This window comes from Pavona decussata, unplaced genomic scaffold, assembly GCF_977016875.1.
Source record: "Pavona decussata unplaced genomic scaffold, jaPavDecu1.1 SCAFFOLD_141, whole genome shotgun sequence".
NCBI lineage: Eukaryota > Metazoa > Cnidaria > Anthozoa > Scleractinia > Agariciidae > Pavona > Pavona decussata.
The window spans coordinates 807,501-822,155 of NW_028145554.1; the positions used below are offsets into that span (position 1 = coordinate 807,501).

At 37.8% G+C, this 14,655-nt stretch overlaps 1 protein-coding gene across 2 annotated transcripts; it reads right to left on the bottom strand.

Moving 5' to 3' along the window:
• Positions 1-3,132: 3,132 nt before the first annotated feature.
• On the bottom strand, positions 3,133-14,347 carry LOC146466739 (uncharacterized). Of its 2 annotated transcripts, none has more exons than XM_085126865.1 (12): positions 14,167-14,347; positions 13,899-14,036; positions 13,748-13,796; positions 13,557-13,604; positions 12,194-12,324; positions 11,510-11,587; positions 8,435-8,525; positions 6,932-7,230; positions 6,263-6,309; positions 5,813-5,872; positions 4,386-4,455; positions 3,133-3,920 (listed from the first exon to the last, which is right to left on the bottom strand). In XM_085126865.1, exons 1-11 carry the CDS (start codon positions 14,212-14,214, stop codon positions 4,422-4,424), a joined length of 1,023 nt encoding a protein of 340 aa, XP_084982991.1. In that variant the 5' UTR covers positions 14,215-14,347; the 3' UTR covers positions 3,133-3,920; positions 4,386-4,421. The 2 variants fall into 2 exon arrangements, with proteins under 2 accessions (XP_084982991.1, XP_084982990.1); XM_085126864.1 differs by having other exon boundaries at positions 8,435-8,759.
• Positions 14,348-14,655: the final 308 nt, after the last annotated feature.

Sequence of the window (14,655 nt, forward strand, 5' to 3'; positions counted from 1 at the left end):
CCTTGCAACGCGTTGCCGCAACAAAATCTTGTGCGAAAAGTTACTCGAGTGTCAGTGTTGCGTTAAAAATGTCCCATGTAACATTGCTATAAATTTGTCATGTAAAGGGGCGTTAAAGAAGCCATCACATGGAAGACCCTAGTTTTCAAAGTCGTCCAAAAACAAATTGATTTACGTGATAAGAAGGGATTCAAATATTTTGACAAACTGTTGCTCGCGCTCAAACACTACTATTTGCGGCAATACCTGGCACACCTGAGGTCTCTTCTTTTCCCTTTGTAACTTGAAAGAAATCAAAGTGACTTTCAATTTTAAGTTAGTTAGCTTACCTCTCTCTTTTTGTAAATACACGTCCGAAGCAAGTGATTTTCGTTTTGCAACTGAAAACTTTTCACTGTGACGTAACAAAGGAGAAAAAATTCACGCCCAAAATTCAACCAATCAGATTCGTGTTTAGCGCACGTGAAAAAGTGCGCGCAGCGGCTTGAAATTAACGCCCGCGTTGTTCTTTCGAAACAATAGGTGCGGTTACACTACACTACAGCTCTTCCCCAAAGTTCCCCTTGGGTAAATAGCTTGGGTTGGGTTTACTCTGGGTTTCGATCGATTTCATGCTTGCGGTTACACGCTGATAAATTGCCCGAAGGGAACAGTAAAGCTTTACCCGATTTGGCGGGAAACATTGATAAATGCAAACATGGATGACACGAACCGTGAAATGCTTTCGGCAATTCTGCTGCTTTTATTACAACTTCAACTTCAAATAGGTTAAGTAGTTCAGCAAATTATTTTAAGAAGAGAACGTCGACGCCGACAACAAATACGCTTTTTCCAGAGATTGCACTTTTTACTTTTTTATTTAAGAAAACGTCGAATCGTCGTTAGCCAACGTAGACGAGCTTGGGCGTTTCCGCGACCACAAAATTGGTCTCAGCGACTTTTGAACGAAAGGAATCTGGACCACTGGTGGAAAGAGAACTTACGCGTGTCTCGAAGCACTTTTGAATTTATTTGCCAGCTTGTAAGCCCAAACCTGGGACGTCAAAACACCAGGATGGGAGAGGCTTTTCCCGTCGACAAGCGAGTAGCTGTTAGTTTATGGCGTTCAGCAAAAGGTGAATGCTACCGATCTTGTGGATTAATGATGGGACTAGCGAAACCTACAGCAATTAAATGCTGCCATGAATTTGTACAAGAAATCTGTAGCTTTCAAAACGAGTTTATAAAGTTCCCTCCTACATTTGAAACACATTTAAACGTATAAAAAATACTTACAGAAACGCTTGAAAACCAACCGCAGTAGCGGGTAGGATTTGGCGCACAGCACGTAAACAACACGTGATTTCTAGTTCTTCGTACATTTCACTTTCTCGTGATTGGTTGAGCCGCTTTGGGTTCTCCTTACCACATAGACCTTACCTCTGGAACTGCCATGGGAAATTCTTTTGTTCTTTTTGACGTATCCATGGAAATTTCCCCAAGGCAATTTCACTCTGGGAATGTCGGTTACACACAAAAAGTTGTTTCCCCGTGGGCAAGAACGACTTACCCAAGGGTAAAATGGCCAGTGTAACCGCACCTAATACACTCCTAATTGTTCACCGTGGTGATCAAAATTCAAGTTATTGAAAAAATCTCAAGGTTATCTGCTATTTGGCAAGGTTTTGTCTACGCCGCAGTTTTAAATGGCGAGAGAGTCCTGGAGATGAGGTTGACATCACCGCCGGCTGTTGAAACGCCTGGTCCTCAAATCTGGAATGCATCTATACTGTATAGAAACGCTCATTTGTATTGGTTAATGTAGAGGCAGGCGCAATGACGGCTGTATAACAGTACCGCCAGTTGGGTGGGTGAAAGGAGGCGCAAAAGAAACGAAAGCCCATTCGCACCACCAAAACATGTTTCATTAAACCAGGTTTAACAAAATGAAATTAGTAACGGAAAGCCGAACCATTGGCTTTGACATAGGATTCTAGTAAACTTTAACTTATGCTTTTATTTGTGCTAAATCTGTGGTCGACAAAAAATCCGAAAGCAGCTTTTATAAAGGAAACAATATTAAACTGTGTTTAACCAAACAGCTTACGTGTTTAAGCCTTGGTGTGAATGGGGCATGAGACAAGAGTGACTATCACGAGTGGAAATTGAGGAATCGCCCTGCGGGACTTGCGAGTTTCACACATGACGGTAAAATGAAATTATAGTATGTAAAATTTCAACTCAAAAAAATAACCCTCACCACGCAATCTTAAGCATGTGGCCTTGTTTTTATGTATGCAACAATATTTTTTAAGTCAAAAGTGTCGCATACGATAGTTCACTTTCAACCTTCCAGTTCGTGGTCAATGTCAATGAAGACTTGTCCGATACCAAAGAATGAAAAGGCTCCCCCTCCCCACCCCCCAAAGGAAAATGAAACGTTAAAGACCTTGCAAGGATGCTGTCACAGACATTTTGCTTATTTTGGTTAAAACTGCTCAAATATTTCACAAAGAACCTTTTCACTAACACGAAATTTCTCTGAAAGCACCAAGAGAAAAATATTAAGCAATTTTTCGAAAGAAGTTTTTAAGAGATTTCTCTAAAATACACACGAACAACTTGAATTAATTCGCCACTATTCAAATCCAATTCCATCCTAGCCATCCCCAGCCAAAGATAATTAACATTAGTTTCTGTTCACTAGTAAGGTATTTGCTAACAAAACTGGACCATTATTTCAATGTTTCCCTTGATAAAAATATATTTTTTTGTCAATTCAAAGATGCACTAGCCTGCGCAGCAAGCTTTTCCGTTACCTGGGTGACACTGCCCCTTTCAATGGTTTTCGAACCTGGGGCCCGTTTCTCGAAAGTCCCGCTAACTTACTGGGCCCGATAAGTATATTTTAAAATGTTTTCTCGCCGATTACCCAGTGATTACAGACATGGTAATTGGCCAATGTTTTCATAGAATTAGAAGATTTTAAAATTTAATATTCAAAGCAAACAAAAATTGACTACTGTTAAGTAACATTTATCCCCAAAGACACCTATCGGGCACGGTAAGTTACCGGGACTTTCGAGAAACGGGCCCCTGGTAAGTTACTATCGAGAAACAGACTTCACAGGTCATCAAAGCCTGCAGCTTGGATCAATGGCACAAGTAACTTTATTTATTTATTTTTTTTGAAACGCTTCTCACTACCAACTCACGCCATACAAAGTGACATCACATAAAAATCAACCCTATTCTCCCAGATACACCCTACACCTCTACAGTGATCATACATGCACATTTTGAGAGGTAACAACACTGTTCTGTTTGTATACTTGACAAAATAAATATTTGAAATAGACGATTTTCAAGGACGAATAATTTAGTAACCTATAACGACATCTTTGATTTTGTGGACACGTGTGTAAACCCTTTCCTCCGAAAGCCGACCGGCAAGACATTACTTGGAACAACAGCTTTTGACACTTGTGGTTAAGCATTTTCAAATAAAAGCTTCTGAGAAGTAGTTTCATTTAGTTCTATTTATTTACACTGTGTTAGGAGGTTCAAGTTTTTGATTCTGTGTACGAAATCTTAAACTTGCTTCTTCAACTAAAAGATAGCAAAGTGCCTTTCATTGTGCTATACAAAGTTGATAAAAAAAGTGAATTCCTTAAGACTGATCATTCAAATGAAAACTACCAATCGGTGCTGCTTATTTATTTTTTCCATTTATCAAACTCATAGTTGTTCTCTAGCACTCTTAAAAGGCACAGGGTTACAGACTTACAGATAATCATGGTTCCAGTATATGCATAGATAAAAACTCTTGATAAATCTCGCAAATATTGTAATGTACAATAAATTAAAAACAACTGTCCGCAGAACTCCAATCTCACATCTTCTGTGCAGCCACACTGCGGTGAGATCTTTCACAACAAAACCTTAAACCAAACAAATAATGATATTGTTAGCAACTGCATTCATAATTTTTTCATAGACTTTAATCATGGGCTTTAATCGAGAAAAAAAGTAGCCACGGAGAGCATTCAGGTCCATTCGCACACCAGTTCAATCACAGGCACCCCAAGCTATGTAATAAAAATACATAAAGAAGGAGAGAAAATGTCTATACTGCAACCGTGGTTCAATTTTAGTGTACAGAGCTTGGGGAACCTGTGGTTAAATGAGCCAGGCATTGAGCACTTTGTAGTTTGTGTAAGGAAGGAGGGGAAAGCTACGACCTCGCACATGGGAAAAAAGAAAAGAGAAGAAGACATGCTTATTTAGCTATGTCCAGGAGAGTGATTTGAATCGCAGTGTCCAGAACGGTCAATCTTAAACAACCCAATCAGCATATAACATGCTAATAACTAAAATATACTCATGGTTGTTTACTTTGCACTTACCTTTGTTTTATAGAAACATCAGCAAAGCAAGTCACATCATAAATCAATTCCCAGGGATTTGTAATAGGCCCTGCAAACAACAGAGTTAATGGGTTACTTTAATGTTGCATATGTTAATATACCTGGTCCCAGAGTTTCTTTTTCTTTTTTCTTCAAACAGAATTGAACCACAAAGCAGCGACAACAAGTTGGCTCATTGTTGCCACTTCGAGGCTCAATTCTGTTTGAGGAGAAAGAACCTCTGGCACCAGGGGTAATAGATCCCATCCAGGGCACTTGTGCATTATGGAGGTATTCATAGGAAGGATGTACAACCAGTATAGCTTCAAACTCTCCATTCCATTTGAAAACAGACAGTGCATGGTTTGCTTTTCCAGTTCTTACAAATGAAAAGTACTCTAAGGGACTTGACAAAATGTGTTTGTCGTAACAGGTTTGTTTATATTCAAGAAAATGTAATGAATGTATGTAGTGAATTTGTGGCAAAATCCCCAAAATCTATGTAAAATCGTAAAATGGCAAATAACTGAAGAACTCGCTGAGTGCAAGGGCCCCTGTGTATTTTAGACCAAATTTGCTGAGAATAAGAATTAGAATTAAAGCATTTCTGTGGTGAAATAAACATGCCATTACAAATCATTGAATTTAAGTGAATGACCATAGTAGTTATGTGCAACTTATAAGTAGTTGCAAAAAGAAAGGCTGAAAAAATGCATGCTAGAATGGGATTTAAACCCATAACCTCTGCGATACTAGTGCAGTAATCTACCATTAACTGGAAGGGCTCATACCATAACCAACCTATGAAGTATTTCACTGGATTGTCTTCTGTTGTTTCAGCTCAGATTGACCAGTGTAATTTGCATGTGGCCTTGAATTTCTTCAGAAAACATTGCTCCAATGTTTTATCCACTGCTTTACGTTTTGTTTTGAGATAAAAAGGGAAATTTTGCCCACAATCATAGTTTTTTTGTTGCAAATGAAGCACAAAACATCGGAAAAAAAACATTGCACCAATATTTCCAGACGGAATTATGGCCACATGCAAAAACGCCATTGAATCTGAGCTAAAACAACAAAAAACGATCTGAAATGCGACATGGGCCAATTTGAATTGTGCTCTGAGCTCTTCAATTTATTTGAGCCATCAAGCCAACTCGGAGCTGCCATTTTGTGAATTTGCAATATACTTGTCAAGGTGAGGTGATGGAAGAGCAAAACCTTTGAGACGCCTCATTTTGTAACTAGTGTCTTGTCAACAGTTTTATTTACACTTGTAAGTTGACTCTTGCCAGCCTTCTGTAACTCGTCCCTCATTAGGAATCCTCTGGGGTAACTAAAGTAATTGGTAAAATATTTAATGGCTTACAGAAAAACCCATGAACAATCAGATGCTTTCGGTTATTCTACGTCAGGTATGCACTTACGCTCTGTCTGCTTCCCGGATTGCATCACTCAGCGCTCTTCTCTCTTCTCGAAGAGATTCTCTGGAAAAGAACAAATTACAGAATTACATTCATATGGTAGCAACTCTGCGAAAAATGGTGTAGTAGAGTTAATAATTAAGGGCCCTAGTCACCTTTGTTTTTGTTTATATGCGAGAGTTTGGCTATTATATTTTATTCGGAGCATGTCGAAATGAATGAAATCACTGTGAAACTACTAGAGATAATGAAACATATTTTCAGGAACACGACTTACAGCTAAGTAATAAGATTTCACTCCACGATGCAATATCAATAATTTCGATGGCATCGAAAATGGTGGAGGCTGACTAGGGTCCTTTAAGGTAAGAGTCGGTCATCGAATTGTTGTAAACATGATGGATTTCACATGCAAAATGAAAACAGAAAAGACCCTTTTTTAACCTGTCTTACCTAAGGACATCCAAGGAATCTACACTTTCATTATCGGAGTCTTCAGACTACAAAAAAAAAAAAAAAAAAACACCAGTTAACTCTTGAATCTACCAGATATGATATAGGAGAGAGGAAGGGGGGAGGGGTGGGTGGGTATTTACTGCAACTATTTATAATGGTAATAGGACTAGGTGGAGTCCAATTAGGTCTGTAATCATATGAGAGATTAACAAAATCGTATGACTGTCTGGCGGAAGTCTGATTTGTTTCATCACTAGTATGATTACAGACTGAATCGGACGACACAAAGTCCTGTTACCAACTAATCATAACCGTTACAATTTCCAAGAACAGATGGCTGTGACAAATAAACAAAGTTCTAGTTTTATTTCGAAATATACCAGTCAAGTGCGACTGTTACATGTGCTGTCCAATTACTTATGCTCAAATCATGGCTGCTGATAGATAATCATATTGGCTGTGACCAAAGTGAACTCCAGCCATGTTTCTTATTTAAATCAAAGACCAGATCACTAGAAGCACACGCACACAAAACAACAACAACAACAATACCAACTGTAAAATGGACTAACTATTCAGGGATTTAAAATCACTCTTAAACTTGCAAATTATTGCCAGTTCTAATAAATGGAAAACACTCTTATGACGATTTGTTTTAACACTCACAAACTTCCTGGGACTCTTCGTTTCAATCACCCTTTCAACTCGCTGCTGAATACGATCAGAGGCTCCTAGTGCAGCTCTCAGGTTGGGTGAATAACGACTCTTGAAACGTAGCACTGGGTCGCTAAAGTTTTTCCAGGAATTTTGTGACACGTCCAGGTCATCAAGAGCGTAGCTTAGATTGCGGCTTGGACTTGGAGATCGATATGACCGGGAAAGAGACATGGGTTCTGTGGCTGAGCGAGTGTGAGCCTTGCGTCGAGTGGATGAACTTGCTGGAAAGTCTTCAGAGTACTTCCAGGCTGAAAAATAAAATGTGTCAAAATGTTTTTTTCAAAAATCTGCTTCTTTGTGTATAATTTAAAACATGGGTAACATTTCCATTTTATCACAAAATAAAACTCAAAGCAGCAGATAAAACATTGGAGAACTGTTTCATGAAGGAATTCAAGGCCACAAGCAAAGATTCCAGTGAATTTGAGTTAAAACAACAAAAAACAATATGAAAAGTTGTTTGGGTCGGTTATGCCCTCAGCCATTAATTATTGTTTAATATTGAATAAGTAAAAATGTAAAAGAAAAATGTACAGTTCCAAAATATTAAATATTATAATAATTATAATTATTATTATAGTAATATTCAAAGCCACCCCCTTGAAAGGTTATAAAGTCCAAGGAGGAGGGTGTAATCCTCCCAAAAGAAAAATTTGTGAAGGCTGCCAAAGTCACAAAGAATAAAATACAATAATTATAACAAAACACAGCCACAAGACTAAGAAATATTATGAAGTTTTGAAAAGTTTTAAATACCTTCTTTAAAGGTAGGAAAAAAGGTCAAGAACAATTTAGCTAAATTTTCAGTGTCTCCAATGTAATTTAATCCTGTTATATACTTGAAGAGGATCTCTGATAAGTAGCTGGCATGAGTCTCCCTACTCAGCTCAGTGGCTATTAAGGGCATCCACCTACTATTACAGTTGGCCATGGTATAAACCATGTGAGTGTCTCAAACAGATTTTTTTTCATCTTCATTGCTGTAGCTAGGACATTTGATTTGAGTTTGCTGATAATAGGGAGCTTAAGCAACGACAACAGCGATGGCAATAACAACGCAGCAGAGCAACAGGTTTAATGAGCAAAAACAATCGCTCTGCAAATGCGTTTTAGAATATGGTACATTTCTTTGCCGTCCTCTGCAAAACAACAATGTGAAATGGCCACATTTAAGGTTTTGTGGAGAACACGAAAGCACAACGGTGATTTTCATTTTCTTTCTTAACTTGTACACCACTCCTACCAATTTAGTTCCTGGATAGTTTGCCATTTTTGTAAAAGTTGAGTGAGTTGAAATAATCATGAAGTAGCATAAATGAAATAAAGATATATTTTCGGGTGACGTTTTCATTGCCATTGCTGTCGTCGTTGCCTCCCTAATGTGTTGCAGCAGCATGTAGAACATGCATCACATATGACCCTAGTTAATAAATATTTGTCATTAGCACTAACTTGGCAATGGTTGAACACTCGACATTCCAAGACGAGATGGTGATGTGGATCGTGGCCTCCTGGTAGGTGACTTGGATCTTGATCTGCGTGGCTTTGGACGAATAAAAGAGCTAAAGTCACGACCTTCCAACAAACTGTCCTCCTTGTGACGCACAAGAAATGGCTTCTTGTGATTCACAACTGTATCATCAGGCCTAGGCGTACTGGTTAGGTTGCGGCGAGATGGGGAGGGAGAGCGTGACATACGTTTAGAGCCCGAGGGACTGATTGACCGGCGACTGGCGCTAAAGGAGCTGTTTGTAATGACATCATCGACACCAGAGTCCTGAAATTAATAGCTACCTTTAGTGGTTTTTGTTGTTTTGATTGAACTGAATTTTATAGATGTCTGTTCCAAATAAAGGCACTCATAGAACAAGGAATCACACCTTCTTTTCTACCGGTGGCACTTTTAAATTGTTGTCAAAGATATAATTATAAGCCCTGTGCATGACTTCAGCCAATTTTACACATCATCATTCACAGTTATGTAACGATTTGCAATTGCATAAAAATGCTTTGAATTGCCAAGTAACATAGTTTCACAGATAATTCTTGAGCTCAATAGGCCTTATTACGGTTTTTGGCGCCATTTTGAGGAGTAGGCAAACAAGTCTTGAAATAACAGTGTTTGTATGGAAATCCGATGTGAAATAATTTTCATAAAACATCATTGTGAGTCGGAAACTTTTGGCCCTAGGAAAAGGATTTAAAGAAAAAAATTGGAGGGATGTAGCTATTCCAGAAAGCGTCCAGTTGTGTTTTGAACTTTCCATACATTTCCCTGTATTTTTTCCTGCGAACTATTTTTAGTAGCAGTTCACGACTGGTTTGCTATACAGAAAAATGCATGGAAATGTCAAAATGCAACTAGATGCTTTCTAGCAGAGCTACATTCCTCAGTTATTTTCTGTAAAATCCTTTTCCTAGTGCCAAAAGTTTCCAATTCATGAATTTTTATTTTTATAATTATTTATTTTACTACAAAACATCAAGTGAGGTGCTTCATTGTGGAATTAATTTTGACAAAAGTGCAGTGAATACACTGGATTGCAATTTACAGAGTGCCATTCTTGCATACATGTGATTTATGCGACAAAACAAACGTGGGTGTAATGTCGCCGGTCAATTTAAGGCTCTAAAAATTACAGTTAAAACAAACAACAACAACAACACCAAACAAACAAACAAACTGCAAACATTTGGTGACGCTGCTCCCTCCAGACCACCATGTTTAGTAATTGCAGAGTATTATCAAGCTTGTAAAGAGGCTTAAAAGTTAAGGGGCTTTGCCTTAGGCATTTTTAGTCAAAACTGCTGAAATTACATTACTAAAGTGAAGGTACATGTATATCCTTTGCTTGACACACAATTCACCCTCCCTGAACTCCCTGAAGACCTAGCATGATGTACACAGCTGCCCCAACTCTCATCGCAAAAACTGGAGGACTGCATGACATGTGCATGTTTGTGTCATACAATGGCAATTATTTATTGCATGAAAAGGCCACATTTTTTCTGGGTGTGTGGACACTGATTTGATTGGCTGTTACTATAACACACATGTATATGTCATAATGCATCATGTAGAGAAGCCACTTTGATTGGAGGATACAATTTTTGTGGGTTAATTCATTCAAAAGGCCACCCACCATCCAGTTTGTTTGTAACAATAATAAGTCTTAAAGAAATAATCATGGTCAATTTTAACCTGAATAACATAAAATAAATACCACTAAACTGATTTTTTATTAACTAACTGTAGAATACTGCAAAAAATACTGGGCCAAGGTCCCACGTATTTTTTTGGGTCTAAAATTTTCAACTCCTGTTTTTTTTTGGGTTCGAATTTCCGCCAGGCTAATAGTTCTTATGCAATTCAAGCCAAAGTTCCCGCAAGATTCGAAAGCATGATTTGAATAATCTGCATTTAGCCGGAGTCTTGAATTTTTTTGGGTGCACAATATAAGGTCCATGTATTCTTTTGGGTGCAAAATATTAGGCTCTGTCTGACCCCCATCTGACATTTATACCCAAGTACTCCCCCTGGGGATGATTCAGTCTAATGGCATCCAAATTTCTCTAAATTCACTCTAACTTGGCATGTATACAGACTGGCTCTTGTGTCAGAAAAATTAACTTCTATATATTTATTGTGATTTGAGGGCTCAGATTTTCCCAACACGCTGTGACTTAAGCCTAAATAATGAACAGGGCCCAGTTGTTCAAAGCCCGATTAGGCTAATCCTGGGTTAACATGAACTTTGATTCGAGTATATTTACTAATCCGTAAGGATTTGTCCAAAAGATTTTTGTCTCTCAGTTTTACCTTAGACTTTTCTTTACCATTAGATTACAACGAGGCTTTAAAATAATCTTTAATGAGTGAGTTGAAAACCTCGGTTAACTTTTAATCGTGGATTAGCGTTAATCAGCTTTCGAACAACCTGGCCCTGAATGTTAGTGATGCTTGAAATGATTTCCTTTCTTAAATTCTCTGTTTAAAGCTAAATGAACATTCAACATGAAAAACTTTGTTGGCAAAAGCAGAGCCAACATATTTGTTTACTTATCAACTATTAGAACTTTTGTTTAGCTTCAAACAGAGAAGAAAGGAAATCATTTCAAGCATCACTTAACAGTCACTTTGAATGCCCAAATAATAATTTGAATGGTGCAGTCATATTTACAGTGCGACTACTGTTACCGGGGTCACTTAAACATTGTAATTATTGTGTTATGTAAAGCAAATAAAAAAAAAAAAAAATTTCAGATTCCAGGACAACAACAATGCTTTTCAACCAAAGCTGATTGAATTAATCACAAGTAGATGGAAAACAATAGTTAAAACCCAAAACTTTTGGAATTATTCACTGTTCATATCATAATGTGATCTGATTGGCCAGTTTTAAGTGACCCAGGTAACAGTAGTCACAATGTAAAATAATGGTTCAGTTTTGTTATCAATAAACCTACTAGTGCACAGAATCTGGTATTAATTATCTTTGGCTATGGATGGCTGGATAATACACTTACTGAAGATACATAATCAGCAGGGTCTGGCACTTCCTTGATAGTTGTCTTAGTGGAAAATTCCAATCTCAGTGGCTGACCCTAACAAGAAAAATGCAGTTCTTTGTTGAAAATTTTCCATTCTTTATGGTACCAAAAAATATTGAACAATAAATGCTGAGTACTGTTGAGTACTGTTGTTATCAAGTTTGAAAAGGAACGTATGAAACTAAATTGGAAAAACAATAACGACAATGGTTCCAAAAGACCTTCTGTTGGAGGGGAAAGGATAACAAAAAAACATACAGTCCATGTATTTTCTTCTCTATCCTCAGTTTAGCATGGTCTGTTTTCACAAAACACAAACCTATCACCACTGTATATGGTTTCAGCAAATATCCATTAACCCACCCCAAGGAAGGTCATTGGAAATTCTGAGGGAGAGGGGGTCCCAAACGCCAAAATTTTAAAGGGAAAATATGAAGCTAAACTTGAAATTCTAGGGGGGAGGGAGAGGGAGGGTTCCAACTAATACATTCTGTGGGGAAGGGGGAGGGGGATGGATATAATCTGGAACGACACATTGCTAAAACAGAGCTAGTGAACAGCAATAATGCACTTTCGAAAATTTTGAGCCAGTTTGTTGTTGCTGAAAAGTTTAAAATGCCTGTTCAAGAAAATGTTATCTCAAATTTCATGCATACTTACTGTGATTCTTATAGGGTTAAAGAGAGATGTTTTGAAGAGAGTCACTTCACGGCCAGATCCTGGATAAGGGGGCACTGCTGGGTACAAGAAGTCCCTTGCATTGTTGGCATAGTGACCAATAACGTAGCCATCTGTTTAAAGAATGAAAAAATTTCCTTACTTAAATAAGGGCTAAAATTGCTTAAAAAAGGAAGAAATAACCTTCATGGATTCACTTTGGCAGGTTAACGAACACTGCAGAGTTGAATCTCATTCATAAAGAAATTGCCTATTTTTAGAACAGGGCATCATTTTAGAACCAGCTACTGGAACTTATGTGTACCGTATCTATATAAATGCTTAAGTGATTCATTGATATATTTTGAATAAAAAACCCTTCTAATATTGGAGGCTTGGGAGAAATATGCACTTTTCTGACATGTAGAGGTTGACAGAGCGGGTTATTTAGTGAAGGGAGCTATTACCATATTTTGGTGACCAATTTATGAAATTTAAAATTCTGCTAATCATAAATAATGCAAATCCTCTTACATGCTTGAGCAAGGAAAATTACGCCAAAATTTTCCTTAATTTTGAGTTAACAAAAAAAAAGAAGTGAAAGAGGGAGTGAGAAGTTTTAAAAGCCATTTACAAATAACCCCGTCATTACGTAAACGAATGCTAGTCTCATGTGTGGTGGATATATTTACATAACCACAATGACAAAGAAATTCATTAAACCGGGATAATTACAGTAAATTTTTTTTAACTCTCTTTAAACCAAAACAATCACTTTGATTGATATTACAATTTCGCATCTTCATGCAAACCAGTGACAACCAGGAGAGAAATTTATTGTTTCAGATGAAAGTTTCCTGAATTACCCTGGAAGGAAAGTCGAAAAGCATAAATTTTATGATTCTCGTGAATGTTTTCATGTTTGGGAACCTTTTTACACATGAAGACCAAGGGCATAATCGTAGTTCCGTTGTTCGAGAGACACAAAGTAATTACAATTTGTGACGGAAGCATTCAACGTTTAGGTTAAAGAACCACTTTCAAATTGCCGAACAAAGAAAAAGAAATCAAACGTTCGAAGTGATAATCCATTCGGGCCGCCAAATTGCAAAGATTCTGATGAATTCTTATACATGCTTCGGATGCAATGAGCGAGGAATCACCGAACTAAAAATACAAACACTTGAATTACAACAACTTTGAATACCGTAGGTACAGTAACAATGTAAACATAATTTTCTTCCTTCTTCTAAACAGTTTAGAGTTTGCACGGCAGCTCAGCTGCAGAGGAAAATTCTCAAGGTTATTACGAACGCTAATATAAAGAACGAGGAAATCTGACAACTTTAAAAAGTACTTTCCTTACCAGAGATATAATCATCATGTTGCCTTAGCTCCACCAAGACGTCCTCGCCTACAATTTCAAATAAACGTGGTATTTTAGTAAGCTTAGGTGTTGTCAAAGCCCAAGTTCACTAACAAATTAAATATGGCGGAATTCCCTGATCAAATTACTGTGTACACTTCACTATCACAGTACAGGCCACGACGACCTACCTTTGAGATGGACAGTTACATAAGCGGGATCTTGGCAACTCGTGAAAACCTTGCAAATAACAACAAAATGCTTTCATTAAAGGACTGACAAAGGAACAAGAACAATGGCTAAAGGGAATTGACTAACACAAGCTTTACTTTCACAGCTTACCCGTTCGAAGCGCAGGCGTTCGTGGAAGAACAATGGAAAAGTTGGAGCAACAGATTTCGTGTTTACTTCTAAGCCCATGCAGTTTACTTTGAGATACACATAGCCATAATCCCGAAGGAAAGTTCCAGGGCATGTCACCTGAAGAGGAAACCAAAGGAGAAAGATAAAGATAACTAAACAGAGCTTTCAGATTGCATACGTGTGGCGTCGTTAGCAACGACCAAAGATCTCACTGAAACTATTCCAAAAAATCACCATGGAATCTTACCGTGTGAATATCCAATTCTACTATAACCTTCATTGCTTTGCGCGGCATGATTTTCGTAACTAAATTCTAAAATCCTACGAGATGGCTAGGACGATATGTGTGCTATGATGCCCGGCTGATCGAAACACGCACGATTATTCCGCGTCACCGCGGGATAGACGCGAAATTTAGTAAACAGGCGTTAGCCAATCACAGTGAAGGAGTCATTAAATTAATTAAATTAATTAAATTAATACATAACATTTATGAATTATTATGCAAATGAAAAATTGACCTCTGTCTGTGACGTCAGAACATTATATGGGTCACAAACCAACATTGCAAGGCAAGGCGTTTTTGTTTTCCGCATTGCATGATCATCATCATAAATAATTGCAATGGCTAACAGAAAAAAAAAAAAAAAGGATGTATATGAGTTGGGGGTGAGGGGGGAGGGGGGTGGGTGAAGAAGAAGGATTGTTTTCTAAACCAAACTATCCCGAATTATCA